The 26,885-nt window shown below is 41.8% G+C and overlaps 1 protein-coding gene across 4 annotated transcripts in view; it reads right to left on the reverse strand.

The window, feature by feature from the left end:
* Positions 1–362: 362 nt before the first annotated feature.
* Positions 363–26,885, reverse strand: part of TSPAN9 (tetraspanin 9) — a 186,981-nt gene continuing 160,458 nt past the window's right edge. For all 4 annotated transcript variants that reach the window (XM_060778078.2, XM_060778075.2, XM_060778076.2 and 1 more), the window contains 2 exons: positions 24,626–24,709; positions 363–10,372 (listed from right to left, as the gene is read on the reverse strand). In XM_060778078.2, coding sequence (XP_060634061.2) covers positions 10,301–10,372; positions 24,626–24,709 — 156 coding nt within the window. In that variant the 3' untranslated portion in view covers positions 363–10,300. The remainder of the gene's footprint in view (positions 10,373–24,625; positions 24,710–26,885) is intronic.

Here is a 26,885-nt window from a genome sequence, read left to right on the forward strand (position 1 = left end):
CGTTGTCCGTAGACACCTCCAAGGTCATGTGGCCGGCATGACTGCATGGAGCACTGTTGCCTTCCTGCCGGAGCAGTACCTATTAATCTACTCACATTTTCATGTTTTCGAACTTCAAGGTTGGCAGAAGCTGGGGCTGACAGCGGAAGCTCACGCTGCTCCCTGGATTCGAACCTGTAACCTTTCAGTCAACAAGCTCAGCAGCTCAGTGCTTTAACCCACTGCTGGCTCCTTCCTTAGTCTTAACAACTGTTTAAAAATAAACCAGTTGGAAAGCTTGATATGTTAACTAAACTTAGATTGTATATATGTATGGGAATGCGAAATGCCACATAAATCAACATTTGTATATGCTCAAAATATTTACGTAATATCAGATTTTATTTAAAAACATGCTAAAAATTGTGTAATTTAATAATCAAAACAATATTGGGTGCTTCTTTAATGAGGGGAATGCACAGCCACCCAGCCACGCACCACACGTCCAATGCAAAACAAAAATGTACAATCTGAAAATAAACTGAGTCCATATACCTTTTACCAAACAGCTATAGAGTAATTAGTATGATAAGATATATACCAGAGAGTATAATTATTTCCCCACCTTAACATAGCTGGCTTTGTTCAGCTTAAGGACAGTATTGCTTCTTGGTTTATGTACCAACTTGATAGTATAGAAGTACAGTCCAATACCTTCTTATATAAAGTAGAGCTATTTCCCCTCCCATCTTCCCTCTCCCTATTGGTGAGGAAGACAACAATGCAAGGATATTACTATCAATGGGATGTGCATAGACAACTCCTCTATGTGAACTCCCCTACCTTGTTTCTCCCCTATGAAATCAATTACCCATATGGGCAGGTATAATTAATTATCACATCTAAAGGTAACAATGGCCATTTCCTATTTTCTTTCTTGGTAACATAGTCTGGATTTGATGATAACCATTTAATACTGTGCTGAAAACGCAGAAATGTTAAGGAAATATCTATGTGCTCTAGATTCTTAAAATGTACTTTGTGCTTTGTCTACAAAAATAAGGATTTGAGACAGCCTGCTATATATGATTCAAAGACTAACTCTTAGTGAGATGATAAAATATTTTTTCTGGGTTGAATCACTTGAAATGCATAGCCAAACCGCCTTCCGTATAGAATTTCTTCTATACAGCAATAACTCCATCAGGGAAAATAGCTCTGACATATCTGTAATAACCTCTTACACTTATTTTTTTTAGCATAGATGTATTCCGAGATTTTCTTATATGGAAAAATATATTCTTGCCACATAGGCCCTTGTTGGTAGGCCAACACAGCACACCTAAAACTAGAGTTTTGATTCATTACATCAACAAAGTGAGATGTGCCACTTGACATACAAGTGCAATGTAAAAACCATGGCATTGTCCAGGCATTGGTAGTTAAAGGATACCATAAGGACCAAAGTACTGAGCAGCACTACAATTTACTGGACAATTCTGCTTATAAAGGGACTAGGATTCCCTGACTCACATCGCCAGTCTATTCAGAGGTCTACTGATGTTTACAATGGGTGGAGCTGCTGTTGGTTGTCAACACATCAGACTTTTTCTATCTTCACATTAACATGTACATTTCTTTCCCTTAAAAAACAACAAAATGCCAAACATCAATAATCACAGAAAATGGTTATGATCCAATGTATCAACACACACATCAATTATGCATGATCTCTCTCTCTCATATTCATATTCATATATATGATAGACTGTTGACATATATTGCTTCTTGTTTTCCTCTGATGAAAAGCTGGCTCACAGAAAACATGTGAATGACTCCTTTGACAGGTCATTTGGAACACATGATCCACAAATTGGCACTACTGGGAGGTAAATAACACTGACTTCAACCATATAAAGTTGAAATTGGATATGAATGACAAAGAACATGGGATTTCCACCAGCAGCAACCTCATTATAAATCCCTCTTCTCCTTGAAAATAAATACACCTGAAAGGCTCATTGATCCTTTGACCAGAAGAGTTCTGAAAAGAAACAATAATGATATGTGTGTCACTGAGTACTTCTTTGCCGAAGCCTTGGGTGGTGAGATAATTGCTTCTGGTCTGAAGAAGGAGGGGAATAGAAGAGTGCAATGTGTTCACAACATGTTGATCAGCAGACTATTCTGTTAGTGGTTATAGCAGCCCATAAGCATACGAGGGTTGAATGAAAAGTAATACCTCCACCTTCATTACTTGGGTTTGGATGGGAATATTTTAATAAATCAAACACAGAAGTAATCCTTAGAATGTGCTCTTTAACTACCACTATTCACTTTTCCACATAATCACCAGACAATTGGATACATTTCTGCCAATGATGAACAAGTTTTCTGAAGCCGTCACAGTTCCTGGCAAATTTCAAGTCTGTGCGCTTTCAGTTCAGGCATCAGCATCCTGGTTACCCATCGTGCACAGATCTTCTGATAGCCAAACAAAGCAATAATGTGACCCGCATATTCTTGTGAAATGCTGATTATGCTTGAAATTTCTGAGTAATACGACGATCGTTCTGAATCAATTTGTCAACGTTTTGCTTGTGAAATTTGGTAGTTGCTGTCACAGGGCATCCTACTCCTTGTTTGTCACGCAAGTCAGATGTTCCCACCTCAACATCTTCAAACTTACTCACCCAACGACACACAGTACTCATATCAACACAGTCGCCATAAACAGCTTGCATTCTCTGATTAATCTCCTTTGGGGTGACACCTTGTGCTGTCAAGAATTAATTGACTGCACGTTGCTTAAGTTGCATTGACTGACCGTCTGTGCAGGGTTCAATACTTCACACTTTAACAACACAACCGTTCAATGCTAAGGCTTCCCGCCAAAATGGAACTGTAGAGGAGAGTCTACTGAATAAGCCAGTACCTGCTGCATACTAGTACTGCCATCTGTTGAGTTACGAAGGTGGAGGCATTACTTTTCATTCAAATCTCGTACTATCCCTATCTCAGGCTCTGCCTCAAAGCAAAAAGAATTGAAGCATGCTATAGACAAGTGCTAATTTCAAGTCTGTTGTAGGCCGTCACTGAAAACATGCCATCTAGCCCTGCTGTAATTAGCCTGCAATAACAAATACATAGAAATAAAGCTGAATCAAGTAATGTGGGAACATATTGTGATCTACTTTTACTTACTCCCTCATCAGATAGGGCTTTTTTTGGCAGCATACATCAGCTGAGCCCTAGTTGATCCACGGAGTCTCATGACACAGAGGAACTTCCAGCAGGGCTCTGTGGATCAACTAGAGCTCAACTGATGTATGCCGCCGCAGCGGGAACATGGGAGGCTTAACATGTTGCGCAGGAGGAAGCCACGCTGTCTACGTTTCCCCCATGGGATCAGCTTCCCGAGAGCCGTGGGGTGACAAATACCCCATGCCTCCGACAACATTTGCATCAGTTGACATCAGTAGCCTTTATTTCGGTCAACAAACCTTTGGCTAAGTCAAGTGAAAATAGAATAATGAAATACAACATTTGAGTAATTAATAACATCACATTTGGCTTATGATTAATGAAAGCAAGTATCGCTATTCGCTCTCGGTTGAATGACTGTCTTTATAATCTGATGTCAACTGATGACTGACGAACATTTGCCGGATTTGCCAAGACACATCGTAATTCTAGCGGCCAGTGTGATGAGGTTAATCAGAGACCAACTTTTAGATATATAATGTAGCTGTTCCCAATTTTCTCTCTTTCTAAATTAACTATTTTTAAAAGGTGTCTTTTGCAAGGAATGGGATTCTCTGGTTTAATTGTACTGAACGAAAATTAAATCTGGCAAAAATGAGAAGAGGTAGCGATGTGACATAAAATTTAAGAAGAAAAACAAAAACAAAAATGGAAAGCGTTCATGGCCTCTCTTTCCGCCTCTTCCAGAACAAAAAAACAAAACTGAAGAAGCAACCTCCTACACGTAGCAGCAACTTTTGCTTCCTGACAGAAATCCTGTCTATTCATCTACTGTAATCCTGAACATATCATAGAGGGCTTCTCTCATGTATGGTCCCTTATTGTATTGGTGAAAGAATTCAAAAGTAAATGAGGAGAAATTTGTAAGCAACCCTTATGTAGCTTGAAAATGGAATATGAATCGGGAGCTCATTTGAGGGGAACGCCCATCACTGCAGCTATACTGGAAAGAAAGATTAGCTCTTATGTCTAGGTTGTGGTATATACCTGCCATTCTTCGGCTATTCTATTTCACCAAATAATATTTTATGAAGAACCGAACACAGCTACAGATATACATAGTACATCTAAACATGCTGAGAACCCAGGCAAGGGAAGACAGAAGGGGAAACACAAAAGACAGCTGAGAAGCCAAAGGCTCGTGCGGCAAGGAGTCACTCCATTGCTTCTTTCTTACTCTGTTGAGCCACTATGGTGAGGTAGTATGTGAAATCTGTCTCTGTACTTGGACATTTGCAACAAGGTTAAGTTTAGGTCTATGCTGAAAATTTAGAATGTGGATGAAAAATGTGTCAAGAATAGCTCAAGAAATAAGGAGAAATGTGCTTGTTTTTATAGCAAGCATCCCTGGGGTAATTATATAGGAGCAAAGCAATTGAGTGATGCTCAAGGGATGGTCCAATATTACTTCTCAGCTGTGTAAATATTTCATGAGGGATTTACAATACTCCCTTGAAACCACAAATTTGGACATTCCCTGTAAGGTTTGCAGTAAATGAGAAGCATACAAATGGGTCTAGGTTATTTTCAGTACTGCACTGATTTCAGGATGTAGGTTTAAGTGTCATATATGGCCCATGTAAACATTTGGGTTGATTCTGAGACAGAACTGTTTACACAGCCATACTGTATTCCCCAGACTCAGATGGCACGAACCAACCCCCTCCCGTTTTTGTCGGTAACGAGTGGGTGCAACATGTCTTCTAGCCATCACTCATTGCCTGGAGTGACCTTGTTTGGGGACAAGAGTAATCGGAGAAAACATAGGGGTACTCCCCTCTCGCTCTTCTATCCTGCATTGCTAAGGCACCCTGGTCAACATCTGGACAACATGAGATGGCCACCAGCCTGCTACGCTGGTTGCTGCTATGATGGGAACAAAAAAAGGCCTACAAGGTGGCCATCCAGTGGCACTGGCACCGCCAAACAGGACTCCATCCTCCCTCAACAGTGGTCCAAGGGCTGGCAGTAAGGACTCCTATCCTCCTATGACGTTGCCAGGGAGCTAACGGTAAAAATCATCCTATGGTCAATCCATCCAGAATTCAACACTCTGACTTGGCCCTGGAATAAGGTCCCATGAAACATTGAGTGGAGACAGCTTCCATCTTCTATACGGAAGCTAACAAAGCAAATGCTGCATCAATAGAAGTATAGTGTCTTGGTTGAGGTAAGCATGCCACTCTTATTCTGATTTGGTCAGACCTCACTTGGAATACTGTGTCCAGTTCTGGGCACTAAAATTCAAGAAGAATATTGACAAGCTGGAATGTGTCCAGAGGAGGACATCCAAAATTATCAAAGGTTTGGAAATCCTATGAGGAGCAGCTTAGGGATCTGGTTATGTTTAGTTTGGAGGAAAGAAGGTTGAGAGAGGACATGATAGACATGTTTAAATACTTGAAAGAATGTCACGTTGAGGTGGAGGCAAGCTTGATTTATGTTGTTCTACAGACTAGGACATGGAGCATTGGAAGAGAGGAAGAGATTCCACCTAAACATTAGGAAGACCTTCCTGATTGTGAGAGCTGTTTAGTAGTGGAATATACTACCTCAAAGTGTGGTGGTGTCTGTTGGAGGTGTTTTGATTTTGTGTACATGCATGACAGAGAGTTGGACTGGGTGGCCCTTGTAGTTTCTTCTAACTATTCTTCTATGATCTTGGTGGCACACAGCTCTCTTTCTCATTTTCGTCTTCAGCCAGTGAAGCATGGGATGTACTGAACTTATGTTTGGCCACAACGATTGGTGGCCAAAACTTGAGGCTGAATCCAAACATGACCAGGGTACTCTCCTTCTGATGGGGTAAGTGGTGTTCAAGCAGTTCTAGAAAGGGTTGCATTCTTCCTGAATGAGTGGGTACATAGCTTGGGGCCAATATTGGATCCATTACTGCCACTTGAGGCAAAGGTGCCTTCCATCCTGAGGAGTGTCATACCAGCTTTGTGGTCCTGAAACATTAATTTTGAACAGAGATAGGTTAGCTGCCTACACTGGCAATCCCTAGCATAAATTACTGCCATGTACGATATGTGGTAGGTTGGTAAAAGTTTTCCCTGATATTAAGTCCAGTTGTGTCCGACTCGGGGTTGGTGGTCATCTTCATTTCTAAGCTGAAGAGCCAGCATTGTCCATAGACACTTCCAAGGTCATGTGGCTGCATGTCTACATGGAGTACTGTTATCTTCCCGCTGGAGCTGTACCTATTGATCTACTCACATTTGCATGTTTTTGAAGTGCTAGGTTGGTAGAAGCTAGGGCTAACAGCGGGAGCTCATCCCGTTCCCCAGATTCGAACTGGTGATCTTTTAGCAAGTACAGCAGCTCAGCGGTTTAACCCACTGTGCCACCGGGGGTGCCACTATATGTGGATCTGGCTTTAAAGAATGGTTCAGTAATGCAGCTAGCACTTGATGCAATGGCTAAATCAACTACCAGTCTGATCATATGACCTCGCTTCTTACTTGGATGGTAGCATTATCTGATGTCAGCTTCCAGGCTGGTAGCATTATCAGATGTCAGCTTCCAGGCTCATGTCTATGGTATGTGTTGAAAGTTTTACATGGCTCATGACCCCAATATTTGCAGAGATGTTTCTCCCATCATGAGCTGACTCACAGCTTGGGATCATCATTAGAGGCCTTCCTCTGAGGACCTTCTCTGCCTGAGGCTACAAGAGTGTCAGTGATGGGCAGGCATGCTTTAGCTATGGCACTTTCTAATCAAGACTGCTCTTAATACTCACTTTTGCATCATGTAGATGCTAAACTGCTGCATTCCCGGAGATGTGACTAAATATGACTGACCAATTTTTAAATATTGGCATTAGCTAGCACGGATTTATATAAAATGTTTGTCCTTTTTTAAAGTTATATATTGATTTTACAAGAATCATTATTTTTCTAAACAAAAAGACATGCAAGCAATTGAAAAGATAATACTGAGAATCATCTCAAGAATGGAATCAACCAAGGAACAGTGGCTTATATAATATAAATAATGGTGAATCCCTGCCGACGGGGATTTTTTTCCTTCACATTTGAAGCTTTGTCTAGGACAGGGGTCCTCAAACTTTTTAAACAGAGGGCCAGGTCGCAGTCTCTCAAACTGTTGGAGGGCCGGATTATAATTTGAAAAAAGCATGAATGAATTCCTATGCACACTGCACATATCTTATCTGTAGTGCAAAAACCACTTTAAAACAATACAATAATTAAAATGAAGAACAATTTTAACAAATATAAACTTATTAGTATTTCAATGGGAAGTGTGGGCCTGCTTTTGGCTGATGAAATAGGATTGTTGTTGTTGTGTGCTTTCAAGTCATTTCAGACTTATGTTGATCCTGAGCGAGGGCCGGGTAAATGACCTTGGAGGGCCGTATCTGGCCTTAGTTTGAGGACCCCTGGTCTAGGGTGTAAACTTAGGCTTGCTCAAATGGATTTTATTAAGCCACTAGCTGTCCCCTGCCCCACATTGCTGTGGCCCAGTCTGTCTATATGTGTATATGTGTGCATATATTTGTGTATATATGTGGTTTTGTACATGCGTTGTAATGTAATTTTTTTGGCTTTTTAAGTCCCTTCTGCTGTGTTTTTTATTCGCTTGATAGGTGTCTTGTGTCCAAATTTGGTGTCAGTTCGTCCAGTGGTTTTTGAGTTATGTTAATCCCACAAACGAACATTACATTTTTATTTATATAGATTCTGAAGACGTAAAAAGCTACCTACATTGGATTCTATGGCTTACCTGTCAACACACCTATAGTTTGGTAAGTAAAGAGAGGAGCCTATAGGCAGTGCGCACTCCACAATTTACCCACACAAATGGGAAGGTAAATTCAAATTACAGAATTATAGTGCTGTTGTTTCACTTTAGTTGCCAAAGTTACATCCTAAGGAATACTGGGTTTGGCAATTTAATTTTTTTTTAATTTTAAATTATTGCATTTGACCCAGCCATAGATTTTAAATGCTTGTTGTTATTGTTACTGTTTATTGTTTACTTTTGTTTATGAGATTTATTTTAACTGTTGTATTGATTGTTTTCTTATTGGGTTGTTGTAGGTTTTTTCAGGCTATATGGCCATCGTCTAGAGGCCCGAAAAAACCTACAACAGCCCAGTGATTCCGAACATGAAAGCCTTCGACAATACATTGTTTTCTTATTGCTTTTACTGTTGATGTACTTTGGGCTCGGCCTCATGTAAGCCGCACCGAGTCCCTTGGGGAGATGGTAATGGTGTATAAATAAAGTTTTATTATTATTATAATTTAGGGAAAAGCATTTAGTTCCTAGTCCCTGACCCAGACTCAGAAACTGAGGTTTTGGATGGAAATAAGGCAGTTAATAGCACTATATTTTTTCAATGTGAGTACCCCCGTGTTCTGTGGCTCTTGTGGATTTGAGGTCTTGGAAGACACAAGGGCACACATAAGGCGTAAAATACTGATTCAGTGATGATCTCGCAGTATTTTCCTGGGAGGTTGAGAGACCTTCTGTTACTAATTGGCCATGAAGTGCTCCAAAAATGCATTGAACTAGAGATGGAAGTGTACCAGTGGTGTTTTACCCTCTCCCAGCAGTGAATAGGATCTTGGCAAAAGCTATAATCAGCCACTTTTAGACAAAACTATTTTCGGCCTGAAGCTCTGGGAAAATCTACTGATTGGAGGGATAAATCTTCAAAGCAATGACTGTAGCAAAAGTGCAACAGCGCATTTCTGCTGAGAGCAAAACATTCTGTTATAACACTGCAATTTTAGGCGATTGAACAATGAAAATATATTAAATGGAGCTTAAGCTATCCTCATTGACAGCGGTGGATGAATAGGAGACACAGTGGGCAAACTGTGAGGGGATGGGTGGGTAAATTGAGCTCACAGGAATTATTCATTTATTCATTTATTATTTATGTGACAAGTATCTCAGAAGAACAAAGCTTGGTCACTCTTTTAAGCATCACAGAAGTGCCTGTTAGTTATAAGGACTGATAAGCCACCTTTCACTCAGTCCCGGATTTTGGAAGGAACAGAGGGATAATCCCGATTACTAATGCACACCGCATCAAATGTATGCAGTTCTAATAGTGTTGTAAGACACCAAGAATAAAGAAGTAGCACGTACATTTGAAGGCTCTCAGGATCTTTCAAGGGACTCAGGACCTTTCCACATAATGTTGGTCACAAACTACTCCCCGGCAGGCAGCGGCCAATTCTGGCATAGGCATGTTTGCTTCATTTCTATATTGCAATTTCAAGGTGTCCACTTACAGTCTTAATTGTATATCTAAAAAGTTCCAGGTGTCCATCCCAGAGTCTATTTGTATCACATCAGGGCTCGGCTGAAAAGACTATGATAATTGTAATAGAAACTGCTACATCTTTCGTTCTAGTTCTAAATAACAAACTCTAAAAATGGCATTCTTTAAAAACTGCGGAGTAGAACTGGGAGAAAAGCATGAGGAAAAAAGAGGGAAGAACACAGTAAAAAGTTATAAATCAGGCTACTAAATACACATTAAGATAGAAAAAGTTAACCTCTCTCCACCCCCAAAACTCAATCCAAGCAGTTCCATCTGAGTAGCTTTCTTTTCAAGTCTCCATGCATCATGTTGGGCAAAAGCAATTTGTTGATCTGTGAGAGAAGCGTCAAAGAGCTCCTTCTAGAAGTTAACATAGGTTACCCTCATAAGTCTAACACAGATTAATATCGTATCAATGCAATCCTATGCACATCAACTTGGAAAAATAAGTCTCACTTAGTTGAATGGGACTTACTCCCAGATAAGTCTGTATAGAATTCACAGGCTACTTAAAACCATTCCTTAAATAATACTAGGGTTTGTTTAAAAGGTGGATCTCTGGATCGGTGTGATTTCTTTTCAGTAGCTTTCTTCTCCTCTTTGGCAAAATGGTGAATGAGAAGAAACAAAAAATAAGTCCAGGGATTGATGGGATGGAGGCCCAAGTAGGACAACGCTTGATCCTCTTTTTTTTCAGGGTGGTTTTCCCCCAATGGCAAGACAGAAGTGCTGATGTGTTTAAAATGCATTGGTTTAGGCATCATATTTTTTACCAGTCCTGTGAATTTGTTGGAAGAGAGTCATGGAAAAAGCCATGCCCAGTATCTGAAAGAGAAAAGAGAAGGAAAACCATTAACACTTGGCTTCACACATAGCGTTCGTTGTCCAACTCTACCTAGGCTTCCCTCCCAGGATCCTTCCTTCTGATGCACCTGGCACCTCATAATAATAATAATAATAATAATAATAATAATAATAATAATAGTGTGGTTTTCCGGCATTGTATATATCTGCCGCTTCTGTGATGGTTAATTTGTATTTTGATTCTGTAGCCCACTTGTCAATGGATGTCCAGAATCAACAGCATCCACCTTTTTATCCTGGACGTCGACCGAGCCAGTATAGACTTTGTTTTGGTTTGCTTCTCCATAGTGTTAATGGGTTAGGTCAGGGGTCCTCAAACTAAGATCCGGGGGCCGGATACGGTCCTCCAAGGTCATTTACCCGGCCCTCGCTCAGGGTCAACCTAAGTCTGAAACGACTTGGAAGCTCACAACAACAACAACAACAACAATCCTATCTCATCACCAAAAGCAGGCCCATACTTCCCATTAAAATACTAATACGTTTATATTTGTTAAAATTGTTTTTCATTTTAATTATTGTATTGTTTTAAGTGTTTTTTTGCACTACAAATAAGATATGTGCAGTGTCCATAGGGATTGTCGAAGGCTTTCATGGCTGGAATCACTGGATTGTTGTAGGTTTTTTCGGGCTATATGGCCATGTTCTAGAGGCATTTCTCCTGATGTTTCGCCTGCATTTATGGCAAGCATCCTCAGAGGTAGTGAGGTCTGTTGGAACTAGGAAAAGGGGTTTATATATCTGTGGAATGACCAGGGTGAGACAAAGGACCTCTCAACAAAAGATTGCTCCAGGCACTGCCAGGCAATCAAATGCTAATCAAGGTGGTCAGTTGAAACATCCACACCTAGCTCCAGCAGAGAAGAGTCCTTTGTCTCACCCTGGTCATTCCACAGATATATAAACCCTTTTTCCTAGTTCCAACAGACCTCACTACCTCTGAGGATACTTGCCATAGATGCAGGCGAAACGTCAGGAGAAATGCCTCTAGAACATGGCCATACAGCCCGAAAAAACCTACAACAATCCATAGGAATTCATTCATTTTTTTTCCAAATCATAATCTGGCTCTCCAACAGTTTGAAGGTCTGTGACCTGGCCCTCTGTTTAAAAAGTTTGTGGACCTCTGGGTTAGATTCTCTTGGTTCCACTCCTCAGCTGAGACCTCTCTGGCATGGTTGTACCTGCTGGTAGTTACACAACTGCCAGTACAGCTCTCAGCATCCTTGGAGCAGTTAAGCCCCCCACCTTGACAAAGTGGCACCCATTTCCTTGCATTGAGGAAAAACAACAGGAAAAACTCAGCCGCTATCAAGATCTCAAAATCGAACTTCAAAGGCTCTGGCATAAACCAGTACAGGTGGTCCCAGTGGTCATTGGCGCACTGGGTGCCGTGCCAAAAGATCTCAGCTGGCATTTGGAAACAATAAACATCGACAAAATCACGATCTGTCAACTGCAAAAGGCCACCTTACTTGGATCTGCGCACATCATTCGAAAATACATCACACGGTCCTAGACGCTTGGGAAGTGTTCGACTTGTGATTTTGTGATACGAAATCCAGCATATAGATCTCGTTTGCTGTGACATACTGTGCTTTTGTGTCAATAATAATAATAATAATAATAATAATAATATTTATTTATACTTTATTTATATCCCGCCACCATATCCCCAAAGGGGACTCGGAGCGGCTTACATGACGCCAAGCCCAGTGATACATTACAGCAACATAAAATATAAACCACAAAATAACATCACAATAAAATAAATAAACCAATCAAGTAAAATAAACAGTACAAAATAACATAAGGGAAAATAAAACACAGTGGGTGAGCCAAATGCACGACATAAAATGATAAAACACTGGATGAGATAGCAATGAAAAGGTACATTTGTGGGGGAGGAGCTCATAGGGGACTGAACAGTGGAATTAGACTTTCAATAAGGTGGTGGAAAGTGCAATATGAGGGGAACAGTGTAGGTGAAACAACAGGACTGAAATATATGGTCACTCTCCAAAGGCACATCGGAAAAGCCAAGTCTTTAGATTTTTCTTAAAGGCTGCTAGGTTGGGGGCTTGCCTAATCTCACCAGGTAGCGAGTTCCATAGCGAAGAAGGCTCTCCCCCTTGTTCCCACAAGTCGTGCCTGGACAGAGGAAGAGGGGAGAGGAGGGCCTACCCCGAGGATCGGAGGGAGCATGCAGGTTTGTGGAAGGAGATGCGGTCACAAAGGTAGGCGGGTCCCAAACCGTTTAAGGCTTTATAGGTGATAACCTGCACCTTGAATTGGGACTGGAAAATGAACGGCAGCCAATGGAGCTCCTTAAACAGCGGGATTGACCACTCCAGAAGCATTATGGCTTCTGGATCATGGCCATACAGCCCAGAAACCTCACAGCAGCCCAATGAATAGGAAGTATTTCAGTAGGCCACTTTTATAGTGGTTTATCAACACTCCTTTCAAATATTTGAAGCCACATAATTTCTGAATGGGGGTTAATCGTAGCTGCTACCCAAAAACAATGTCCAGCCTTGAGTCTCTGACTAATTTCAAAAGCATGCTGTTGGTGTCATCCCTTGAAAGAGCTTTAAAAAATGAGAAGTATCCATGACAACAGGACCTAGTTCTGTCTTTTCTTAGCAGCATCCATCTCTAAATTTGTCACAAATATGGCATTTACTTTGAAGTGGATGCAGACAAATTTATGTGCAACATATAATTCACACTGGTCATAACAAGCCTTTGATAGTTCAGTCTGATAGTTGGCTAGAATTGCATTAAGTGAGACCCAATCATCATTAGTCTCCTGGGCTGACACTTAGCAATGGTGGTGGCAGAGAAATAAACTTTTATTGGTTGTCAATCACAATTGCAAAGAAAGCACTCAGGGCTTCATCACATTGATGAAGTTTGGTGTTGTGATTTGCCAGCCCCCATGATGAATTTGGGTGTCATTGAGGTGGCAGAGGGGCAATCCTGACATCCGGTCGCTAACTGACACTTTCCCATACCATGTGGGAAAGCGTCGCCATTAAACCTAAGCCCCATTGCTCCTAACAGAATATGGGACAGTTTCCATGTTTTTGGCGGCAGCGTCCCACCATTGCTGCCACCCCAGTTCACCCATGGAGCGCCACCAGAAGTCATCCTACATTGTATGATGGACAGCGTAGGGCTCCATGGGTGAACTGGAGCAGAAGTGTACTAGAACAATTCTTTTGCCCTGTGTGATAATGCAGTAAGAGAGCCTCAAGCCTGTGCTTCAGTCTAGTCCATCCATCCTCAGTTTATGCCATGTGTCTTTTAAACACTAAACTTCCCATTTTGTTCTCCATCATTCCAAAAAATATAATTTCAAGCAAGAAAAAGAATCCACCACCACTGCAGAAGTTTAAGATATCAAACAATCCATCTTGAACAAATACTAATCTATGCATCTATCTTCTTCAATCACATACAATTTTATCTAAGGAGGTAATTCATAATCTATTTATTTTTGGCATATTTATCATCCTTCGCACTATTTCATCAGGATTTAGAAAATTATAACCCCGTTTTGAAGTGATATCAAAAGGAGATGTTGATATTACAATTCATAATCTATTAATTTTTGGCATATTTATCCACCTTCACACTATTTCATCAGGATTTAGACAATTATAACCTGGTTTTGAAGTGATATCAAAAGGAGATTCCATCTGAACATTAGGAAGAACTTCCTGACTGTGAGAGCCGTTCAGCAGTGGAACTCTCTGCCCTGGAGTGTGGTGGAGGTTCCTTCTTTGGAAGCTTTAAAACAGAGGCTGGAAAGCCATCTGTCAGAGGTGCTTTGAATGCAATTTTCCTGCTTCTTAGCAGCGGGTTGGACTGGATGCCCCATGAGGTCTTTTCCAACTCTATGATTCTATTATTCTTGATGGCAAGCAAAACTTAGGAGAAGAATGATCCATTTCCTGTGTGGTATCTGATCTCAGCTTAGGTAGACACCACTTTGGGTAAGTGACTTATGAGAATGGAATGGGAACAGTATAATCCTGTTGGCAATTCTGGATCTCTCAGATCACTGGGGGAACATATTTACAGTTCTTTGGGAGACCCAGTTCAGCAGTCACAGGACTGATTGATCTTTTGATAACAAAAGGTCTACATATTTGGGAGCTATTTTTTATAGTTGTTGATTATTTAAAAACATGCAAGTATTAGATAAATACATAGACTGTCCCAGTTTTAAGTCTCAATTAGCTTCCTGCTTTTTATCAGCATAAAATGTGTATCTCTATTTGGCATTTCCCAATGCCACCACTACACAAGGCCAGGCTGTTTTGGTGTTGTGTGTTTAGTGTCACAGGATCAGATTGGATGATCTCAAGGCTCTGCAATGCCTAAAGGTTCTGGCCATATACAGCTTCAAAGGGGGACTGGAATGCACAGAACTGTTGTAAGCCATTTCAGCAAAAGGTAATCATCCCAGCAATGAAAGTAATGTCCAATCCTGGTTTATTCTTTCAGTTTGGCCATTAGTTTGTGAAAGGTAGTGTTCATAACCTTCCTTTATCTCCAATACCCTTAGGAATGCTTTCGGAAACTGGATGCTGCAATCAGAAAGGACCTTGTGGGGTGTGCTGTGTAATTTGCACACATAGACAACAAACCATTTGGCAAATGGAGGGGCTGTTGGTATGATGTTGCATGCAATAAAATGGATTTGCTTAGAGAACATAGGGCGCCCTGATCGCGCAGCAGGTTAAACTACGGAGTTGCTGAATTTGCTGACCGAAAAGTCCGTGGTTAGAATCCAGGGAGTGGGGTGAGCTCCCATTGTTAGCCCGGCTCCTACCAACTTATTTATTTATTTATTTCATATATTTATACTCCGTCCTCCTCCTCCCGAACCTAGCAGTTCAAAAACATGCAAATGGAAATAGATGAATAGGCTTTGAATTGTATTGTTATGCTATTGTGTTGTTGCGGCCTTGGCCTTTGTAAGCCGCATCAAGTCCTTCGGGAGATGATAGCGGGCTACAAATAAAAGTTTAATAATAATAATAATAATAATAATAATAATAATTTCACTTTTGCTGGAAGGTAAAGGTGCTTCATGCAGTCATGCTGGCCACATGACCTTGGAGGAGTCTACGCACAATGCCGACTCATTGGCTTAGAAATGGAGATGAGTACCACCACCCAGAGTCAGATACGACTAGACTTAATGTCAAGGGAAAACCAAATTTGTCACCACCCAGATGATGGTTTTTCAATGGCTCAGAGGCAAATCTACATTAAAGTTTATATTAATATGCTCTTCAAGGCTAGAATGGGGTCAGTAATGGTTGAAGCAGCTCTCACAGCTTGCCCCTTTCCCTATTAGCCACAGCACAAAGCATACATTCTGAAATGTATCACTGGACAGTCCATCTCAAAGCTAATTTTTCCTGAATAAGTGCAAAAGTCTTAACAAAGCCAGAATGTCCCTTTGTTTTTACATCATGGCACTGGTGTAGCATCTTTCTTAAATGTCTTTCTGTATGTAGATCTAATTTTCTTTACACCACAGATCATTTGCAATGTTAGCTCCCCCTTGTGGCTCTGTATCCATTCATCTTGATCTACAGCTTGTTTCAGGCTTTGATAAATGGAATTGGACACCTTTACGCCTCTTGTTTTGCTTGCCCCCTAAACAGCACACCAGGTTTCAGCAGCTAAGGAGTGAAAGGGGCGTCCACTATCTCTTCCCTTTGACCCTCATGCTGAGACAGCCTTGATGAAGAGTCCCCCAAAAAGTCTTTCTTGCCTGGAAAATATTTCAGTTCAAAATTGAACTTATAAAATAATTTGGCAGATCTGTCTTGGACTTTTTTTAGCACCTCTAAATTGTGGTGGTCAGTATAAACATTGCATTTCAAAGTTCCCTCTTCAAGGAAATGTCTCAACACTTCCAAAGCGACTTCCATGGCTACAGCCTCTTTTGATAAATTAAATGGGTTTCTGATTATCCACCAAAGTAATCTATACCCACAAATACAATAGTATGTATAGGTCAATAATCAATCAACAGGTATGAAATATAAATTTATATTGGGTAAAGACTTTTTTAGTCTTCCTCAGGCAAAATTATACATTTCTGTAACAGTCACTTAATATTTCTCTCCCAAGTAGTGTTCTATGTCTTTTTTCTTTATTTCTTTTTGTAAATTATATCAAAGGAGATTAAGTTTCCATAAATTTATATTTCACCCTCACCATTCACCCTCAATGTTTGTTTTTAGTGCACACCTCCCCCGCCCTTTACACAAAGGTCCTTTTCTCAACCCCATCTTGGAAGAGTTTCTCCCTCACAAATAATTCGCTCCACTGCTATCTCACCACCTGTTTTTATCCTTAGTACCGTATATTCTGGTATATAAAATGACTGGGCATATAAGATGACCCCCAACTTTTCCAGTTAAAATATAGAGTTTGGGATATATTCGCCGTATAAGACTACCCCTCTTCCAACACACACCAAATAAATTTTTTAAAAGCATCAGATTTGATTTCAATAAGGTAATTTTCCTATTACTGTACCTCCTTCTCTGCCTCTCAGATCTCGCACATGCGCACCTGCACCGCTTCACTGCAGTCTTCAGGAGCGAGATATGAGAGGCAGAGGAGGAGGTATGGTCATAGGATACAAGGGTGGGCCAGACAGGTAAAAGAGTTGTGTTTTTCTGGGCCCAGAGCCACTCTATCTCTTTTTTCCATACTCCGGTTGCCTCGGACACCTGCAGTTTGCTCCGCCCTTCACTTACACCTTCCTGGTGAGGTGCCCCTTCACCTCACCATCGGGAATGCATTAAGTCCACAAATCCTGATGAATGGATTTTCTTCATTAAGGGCGACGCTTGTACAGCGTCGCCCTTAATGCTTTCATACAGTTGCTGCATACGTCAGGGACGCGCCCATTGCCATTTTTGAGCTCCCCCCACCATATGCGGCAACCACAGATTCTCCAATCCGATTGGTTTCAGCACTCACTCTATAAGACTACTCCCGTGTATAAGACTACTCCCGTGCATAAGACTACTCCTGTGTATAAGACGACCCCGCATATAAGATGATCCCTGACTTTGAGAAGATTTTATTGGGTTAAAAAGTAGTCTTATACACCAGAATATACGGTATTTTAATCTGTACATGCGGCCCGCTCACTGTTCTGTGTCATGAATGGTTTTATTTTATTGTAATTTTATACTGGTTGTAGTATTCTTATAGCTTATGTTCAATGTAATTGATTATGTTGTTCCATTTGATTTTATTTTGTTGTTGCATTGTTGGGCTTGGCCTCATGTAAGCCGCCCCGAGTCCCCGTTGGGGAGATGGTGGCAGGATACAAATAAAGTTTATTATTAGACACTCTGCTCACTTCTTTGGTTCTTATTGCACAATTTTTTACTACATTTATATGCCGCCCTTCTCACCCCGAAGGGGCCTCAGAGCAGCTTACAAGATATATATATATATATATATACATACAATATATTATATTAGAATAATACAATATCAGTATTAAATATTACTATATTGTATTACAGCATTACATTGCAATACTAGCTGTCCCCTGCCATGCGTTGCTGTGGCCCAGTCTGTGTATATGTGTTTTGTGTGTGTGTGTGTGTGTTTGCGTGTATATATGTGGTTTTGTGCATGCGTTGTAATGTATTTTTAAATATATTTTTTTGGCTTTTTAAGTCCCTTCCGCTTGGTTTTTCAGTGTTTTTATGAGTGATGGTCAGTTGTTGGCCTGATAGGTGTCTTGTTTCCAAATTTGGTGTCAATTCGTCCAATGGTTTTTGAGTTATGTTAATCCCACAAACAAACATTACATTTTTATTTATATAGATTATTAGTAATATTCCATGTAATATAAATATATAATTATAGTATCATATTATTATTATTACATCAGAAATGGCTGATCCAGATGTTTCAGAATAGATTTTGAGCTAAATAAGCATTTTAAATGGCCTTTTGGCACTACACAACCCACTCTATTCAGATTAGTACAGGTTTGGCTTAATTTTCCTGTTCCCTTTCCCCGTCTTGTTTGGACTTGAGTAAATTGGTCAGTGGGAGCATTACTTTAGCAAAATTAAGACTGAATCAAGGACATGTCCTAGGAAGGGAGAGAAGGATCATGTCTGAATATCTGAATGTGAATATCTGGCTTTGCAGATAGTGACAACAGGAAAGATTTGGCTCCCTGGACCATGGTTTGAAGTTTAATGAAATTGTGCTTCTGGCAGGGATGATCTGCACCTCACAGAGATTGGCAGGAATGCTTTTTGCGAAGAGTCTCGCAGACCTGATCAGGAAGACTTTAAACTAAGTTATCTGGGTAAGAAAGACAGAATTTGTGACGGCAGGAGTTTAACAGGAGAAAACCCAAATGGATATAGAGAAAACTGGGCATTTTACTTTGGTGAACTAGCAGGAAACACAGCAGGCATTTAATTTGTTTTTCTTTTTGTATGAGAATGTCATGACTCCTCAAATATCAGTTCTGTCTTCCCAATATATTATTTTTTTAATCTCTCTCTCTCTCTCTCTCTCTCTCTCTCTATATATATATATATATATATATATATATCCCCCTCGATGGACTGTCACCTTGTCGTGGTGAGGGGGCTTGCGTGTTCCGATGAACCTGTGGGCACAACAACTGGAGTCCTGCACTCCCAGGAGTGGCCGCGGGGGAGGTCCCAGACCAAGCACAGTCCGAAGACCCAAAGACCTCAACGGCGGAGCAGGCGGAGGATAACATGGCACATGTTACAACGGCTGCGAAGGCGGAAGAAGGCTGCAACAGACTGAGAAGCCATGGTCATTGTGTTAAACTACATCACCAGGGGAACCTCACTCTGTGAAGACTGTGTGTTGTTCAGTTGTGCACTGACCTCCACACATTAAAAAAAACCCACGCACAGGCGTCTTCCAAAGAAAATAAAAACCAAGCAACCAAAGTCCCATGGCGATCAGCGAGTGGCGACGGGGGCAGGACTGTGAAATCTGGAAGCCCCTAGTCACAGACTGGCACACGGGCGGTGGGTACGGACTCAGTCGTTCTACCTCAAGGTCCGAGGCAGTTGAGTAGTTCGGCAGCTGTATCCGCGACTGAGCAGCCCTTTTTAGGACCCACTCTGCTCACCCCACACGGGGAGGGGGCTAGAAAAGGTGCCCTAAACATAGTCTGCCTCACTTATCCCTGACTGGACTGCCGCGTCCAGTGGGGTCACCATCCTGCGGCCAAAAAAGAAAAATGAACTTCGGTACGTGGAACGTACGGACACTGATGGACAACAGTGACAGTGAACGCCCCGAACGCAGAACTGCCATCATCGCAAGGGAGCTGGGACGCTTCAACATCGACATAGCAGCCCTTCAGGAGACCCGGAGAGCAGGAGAGGGACAGCTGAAGGAAGAAAAAGGAGGCTACACCTTCTTCTGGAAGGGACTGCCCGAAGAAGACCAAAGAATGCACGGAGTTGGCTTCGCTATAAGAAATGATCTGATGAAACATCTGTCCGAAGCACCCACTGGCATCAACGAACGACTCTCCACCCTCCGAATTGATCTTGCCAAAAACCAACGGGCAACCATCATAAGTGCCTATGCACCAACACTAGACGCTGATGAAGACATCAAGGAGAAATTCTACTATCAGCTGGACACTGTCCTATCGGGGATACCTAAGGAGGACAAAATCATTCTCCTGGGGGACTTCAATGCAAGAGTCGGGCGAGACTTCGACCTGTGGCCAGGCACCATAGGAAAAGACGGGGTTGGAAACAGCAACTCGAATGGCATCCTGCTTCTCACCAAATGTGCGGAGCACAACCTTGTCATCACCAACACGCTCTTCCGCCAGAAAAACAAGTTCAAGACATCATGGAAGCACCCCCGGTCAAAGCATTGGCACCTCTTAGACTATGTAATCACACGTGCCAGAGACCGCCGTGACGTACTCCTCACAAGAGCCATGACAGGTGCTGACGACTGCTGGACCGACCACAGGCTAATCCGATCCACGATGGCTATCAAGATCGCCCCCAAGCGCAGACTCCAAGGAAGAAAGACAAGGCGCAAAATGAACACCCAAGCCCTTCAGGAGCCCTCCAGGCGAGCTCATCTCCAAACAGCACTCAAGGACCATCTACCCACAGCACACCCCGAAAATGTTGAGGAACATTGGAACAAACTGAAGACCTCCATCATCCAAGCCTGCGAAGAAACTATTGGATACCAAGCCAAGAAACATCAAGACTGGTTTGACGAAAATGACATCGAGATCCAACAGCTAATCGACAAGAAAAGGAAAGCCTTCCAAACATGGCAGAGAGACATCAACTGTGCTGCTAAGAAAAAGATCTACGCCAGTGCAAAAGCTGAGGTCCAAAGAAGGACAAGAGAACTCAAGAACATCTGGTGGACAAAGAAGGCTGAAGAAATCCAACACCTGGCAGATACCCATAATGCTCAAGGATTTTTCAAAGCCACAAAGGTCATCTATGGGCCAAGAAACCATGGCATACAGCCTCTACGCTCATCAGACGGAACCAAACTCCTGAAGGACCAAAAGTCAATTGCACTACGTTGGAAAGAACACTACCAAAGCCTCCTAAACCGCAGCTCCAGTGTGGCCGAAGAGGTCCTCTCACAAATCCCGCAACAACAAACCAGGGATGAGCTTGCAGCACTGCCTAGTTTGGAAGAAGTCAGCAATGCCATCAGGCAACAAAAGAACAACAAAGCCAGCGGACCGGATGGGATCCCTGCTGAAATCTTTAAAGAGGGAGGACCTGCGCTGACACACCAACTCCACCAGCTCATAGAAAAAGTGTGGGTGACCGAGAAAATCCCAGCAGACTTCAAGGATGCCACCATCATCACCCTCTTCAAAAAAGGGGAAAGAACAGACTGCGGAAACTATCGAGGTATCTCCCTTCTAACCTCTGCTGGAAAAATCCTCGCAAGAATCCTTGCAAACCGCCTTCTGCCCCTCTCAGAAGACACCCTCCCAGAATCCCAGAACGGCTTCCGCCCCTCCAGAGGAACCGTGGACATGATCTTCACTGCAAGACAGCTCCAAGAAAAATGCAGAGAACAAAACCAACCTCTGTACATGGCATTCATCGACCTTGCAAAGGCATTCGACACAGTGAATCGCAGCGCTCTCTGGACCATCCTCCAAAAAATCGGGTGCCCAAGCAAATTTGTGAACATCCTGCGGCTCCTCCACGATGACATGATGGCAACAGTCTTGGACAGCAATGGCTCCCAAAGTGACCCATTTAAGGTGGAATCGGGTGTCAAACAGGGATGTGTTATTGCCCCAACTTTATTCTCCATCTTCATCGCCATGATACTACACCTTGTTGATGGGAAGCTTCCCAGCGGAGTGGAAATCATCTATCGGACAGACGGCAAGCTATTTAACCTCAGCAGACTGAAAGCCAAAACCAAGGTCACAACAACATCTGTTATAGAACTCCAGTATGCTGATGACAATGTCGTCTGTGCTCATACAGAAGAAGATCTACAAGCCACTCTCAACACCTTTGGAGAAGCATACACAAAGCTTGGCCTGTCACTGAACATCGAGAAAACCAAAGTGCTGTTCCAGCAGTCACCAGCCGTCCCCTCTCCAATGCCAGAGATACAGCTTAATGGTGTAACATTAGAAAATGTCGACCATTTCCGCTACCTTGGCAGCCACCTCTCCACCAAAGTCAACATCGACGCCGAAATACAACACCGCCTGAGCTCTGCAAGTGCAGCATTTTCCCGAATGAAGCAGAGAGTGTTTGAGGACCGGGACATCCGTAGGGATACTAAGGTGCTTGTCTATAAAGCTATTGTCCTCCCAACCCTGCTATATGCCTGTGAGACGTGGACTGTCTACAGACGTCACATGCAGCTCCTGGAACGATTCCATCAGCGCTGCCTCCGGAAAATCCTGCAAATCTCCTGGGAAGACAAGCGGACAAACGTCAGCGTGCTGGAGGAAGCAAAGACCACCAGCATTGAAGCGATGGTCCTCCAACATCAACTCCGCTGGACAGGCCACGTTGTCCGGATGCCTGACCACCGTCTCCCAAAGCAGTTGCTCTACTCCGAACTCAAGAACGGAAAACGGAATGTTGGTGGACAGGAAAAGAGATTTAAAGATGGGCTCAAAGCCAACCTTAAAAACTCTGGCATAGACACTGAGAACTGGGAGGCCCTGGCCCTTGAGCACTCCAGCTGGAGGTCAGCTGTGACCAGCAGTGCTGCAGAATTCGAGGAGGCACGAGTGGAGGGTGAAAGAGAGAAACGTGCCAGGAGGAAGGCGCGTCAAGCCAACCCCGACCGGGACCGCCTTCCACCTGGAAACCAATGCCCTCACTGCGGAAGAAGATGCAGAGCAAGAATAGGGCTCCACAGCCACATGCGGACCCACAAGGAAACCCATGATGGAAGACCATCTTACTCGTCCAACGAGGGATCGCCTAAGTAAAGTAAGTAATATATATATATGTAATGTTTGTTTGTGGGATTAACATAACTCAAAAACCACTGGACGAATTGACACCAAATTTGGACAGAATACACCTCTCAGGCCAACGAGTATCCATCACTCATAAAAACACTGAAAAACACAGCAGAAAAGACTTAAAAAGCCAAAAAAGAAAGAAAAAAACATTACAACGCATGCGCAAAACCACATATATACACAAACACACATATACAAATATATACACACACACATATATGTGTATATACACACACAAAACACATATACACAGAAAGGGGGAAGGAAGGAAAGAAGGAAGGAAGGAGAGAAGGAGGGAAAGAAGGAGTGAAGGAGAGAAGGAAATGAAAAATGAAAAAAGGAAGGAAAGAGAGAGGGAAGGAAGGAGGGAAGGAACAAAAGAGAGAAAGAGGGAGGGAAGGAAGGAAGGAAAGAGAGAAGGAAGGAAGGAGAGAAGGAACAAAAGAGAGAAAGAGGGAGGCAAGGAAGGAAGGAAAGAGAGAAGGAAGGATGGAACCAAAGAGCAAGGGAGGGGAGGAAAGAAACAGGTAAAGAAGAAAGATAGAAAAGGGGAAAGAAAAGGGGAATGATAAACAGGGAAGGAAGGAAAGAGGGAGGGAAGGAAGGAGAGAAAGAAAGGAAAGAAAGAAGGAGGGAAGGTTTGGCCACAGTCACTCATAAAAACACTGAAAAACACAGCGGAAGAGACTTAAAAAGCCAAAAAAAAAAAAAAAACCACATTACAATGCATGCCCATAACCACATAAATACACATACACACAAATATATAAATACACACATATACACATATATACGCACACAAAACACATATACACATACTGGGCCACAGCAACACGTGGCAGGGGATGGCTTGTGTGTGTGTGTGTGTGTGTGTTTGAAGAAGGTGTGATGCTTATAATATAAGTTCTGTGCCAAAGAAAGGGATGATAGTGACTCTCCGTTCATGTGACAATCATAGATCAGAATTCTAACTTGGGGGTTTTAACGACATAGTGTTTACATACAGTTCAAAACAGATGACCAAGAAGAATGCATTTTTTCCTTTTCCCCCAAATACCTCAGACACTACCTATTTCAATGCCCATATTGTCTGAAAACAACTTGTACTAGTGCGAATATCCTAGAAGGTATCTCTTTCAAATAATAAATCTCACATTACCAGATCTGGAGGTGAGACAAGACACATTCAGCTTGCCTGGTACATTACCAGAGACAATTTCAAAGATAATGAGGTCTGCTATTATTGGCAAAAATAATGGAGAAGATGTAATTTGCTTGATACTCAAAGACACAGCAACAATAATAGTTTTTATACAAATATTTTCCTACCTATACAGTTATGAAATTCAGAGACTAGGTACAGGATAGTCAGCTAACAAATATGGTTGTTCCTGGTGGCTCAGTTAGGTCTCCCACTGCTAAAAAGATTATTTCAGTTTTGGGGAAAGGGCCCTAAGAAATACCTCCAGAAGGGTTCACTTTAGTGGCCTATTAAAAAATGATTTTAGAGGTGGGATTTGTAAAATGGAGATTCCTATTCCTTAGGTCCCAGAACAGATGTAGGCCTCCTAGAACGACTGGAAATTACCCATATGCGATCTGTATATTGCTCAATAATACATAACTGAAGGATCACTTACCTGCATTATGAGGATACACATCCCAGCTGTCCCAAGAATATGCTTATTATCATCAAACCACATCTTCACTTTTTCATAGCAACCCTGGGACAAAAAAAAATGGTATTTTAAATGATTTGATAAGACAACTAACATAAGCATGGTAAAAAAAAACCCCTTACATTAAAATATCAAAATCTAAGAGAGTAGCATGCACAACATGATGCAGATATTTTCTTCTACCTAATCTATTTTGTCTTCTCGTGTCAGAAACAATTACTGATTTTAATGTATTTCTTGTGTTAACAGTTTATATCTATGTTTTTGTTTTATATTGTATGTTTTTGTATTATTTTGCATATGTGGAAACTACTCTGAATCCCCTAGGGGAGATAGGGCGGTATACAAATAAAGATGATGATGATGATGATGATGATGATGATGATCTATGTTGAACACGTCACAAACAGAAGTGATAATGTCCAGAAATAAATGAATATATAAATATATTGCCAGTTCTTATTTTATGTTTTATATGTTAATATATTTTATTTTATAATATCTGAATATTATAATCCATCTTAACCTGGAGTCAAGATGGATTAAATGGCTTACTTCGGGTTAAAATGAATTACCCCGTATTTGGACACAGCAGACTGATTCGAGTGCTGCACTGGACTTTATGGCGGTATAGATAGGGCCTGAGCCTTGCAGACTCCATCAAGTCACTGGGCAATGCAGACACCCACCACCCACCATGCCGCCACTCTGGATCTGCACTGATGTATGTATCCCTTGCAAATGGGCCGTTGGAAAACTCCTTCCTAGGGTGTATCTTCTATTGTTGTTTATTAGTTGCTTCTGACTCTTTGTGACCTCATGGACCAGCCCACGCCAGAGCTTCCTGTCGGCTGTCACCACCCCAAGCTCCTTCAAAGTCAAGCCAGTTACTTCAAGGATACCATCCATCCATCTTGCCCTTGGTCGGCCACTCTTTTTCTTCCATTTTCCCCAGCATCATTGTCTTCTCTAAGCTTTCCTGCTTTCTCATGATGTGGCCAAAGTACTTCATCTTTGCCTCTAATATCCTTCCCTCCAGTGAGCTGATGGGCATTAGTTCCTGAAGTATGGACTGGTTGGATCTTCTTGCAGTCCAAGACGCTCTCAGAATTTTCCTCCAGCACTACAGTTCAAAAGCGTCTATCTTCCTTCGCTCAGCCTTCCTTATGGTCCAGCTCTCATATCCTTAGTATCTGTCAGTGGCATCGGCAAGCACAGCAAGGCAGGAACAGATCAATCACAGCCACCTTGGGCTATAAACTAATTTATTTACAGTTATATACATTAGAAGCTACTTAACACTAAGCACATCGTAAAACTTGCTTCCTCTCTGACCGATCGTAGCATCGCAAACACACAGAACAGTTATCAGTACTAGTCCACACCTCCTGCATTCCAGAATGACGTTTGACGTATGACGCAGCGTCCATTTGCTCTATACACTTGATTTATGACCTCTCTAGGAATGCCGTTCCCTCCATGGTTCAGGTAACTCTTTCCACACAGGAATACACTCGGCACAAAGCTACTACATTTTAGACATATATACATACATACATACATATTTTGAAATCTACATTACGAATTGCAAACAGCTCCAACAGTATCTTCTATACTATAGAATTAATGCAGTTTGACACAGCTTAATCTACCATGGTTCAATGCAATGGAATCATGAGAGTCGTAGTTTGGTGAAGCAGCAGCACTAACTAGTTCTGGTGCCTCACCAAATTGCCATAAGATTAATCTAAAATCCTTGTAAAGCTACAACTCTCAGGATTCCATGATACTGAGCTGTGGCAGTTAAAGTGCTGTCAACTGAATAAATTCTATAGTATAGATGTATGCCTGAGTAACTTTCTACTAGCAGGCTAAGAATGATGGGAAAAACTTGGCTGAGGGTCCAAGCTTTCGGGACAGTGAAACAAAGAAGTGATAGGAAACTTTACAAGGCCAATTAGATTTGATGCAGGTAAACAGTGTATTTTAATATTGAGATAAATGTTTTTAAAGTTTATGTATACATATAATGAATTCTTGCCCCGGCAGTGAATGTTTGCCGTATATATGCTGTGCTCCGCCCTGAGTTCCCTTCGGGGTGAGAAGGGTGGAATATAAATGTTTTAAATAAATAAATAATACTTTTGAAATTGACCTTATATGATATGTAAGGGTTTTTTAGTTTCTAATCTTATTGTAATCCTTTGTTTTCTAAGGACGC

The sequence above is a fragment of the Anolis sagrei genome, chromosome 5, assembly GCF_037176765.1.
Source record: "Anolis sagrei isolate rAnoSag1 chromosome 5, rAnoSag1.mat, whole genome shotgun sequence".
In the NCBI taxonomy this organism is placed as follows: Eukaryota; Metazoa; Chordata; class Lepidosauria; order Squamata; family Dactyloidae; genus Anolis; species Anolis sagrei.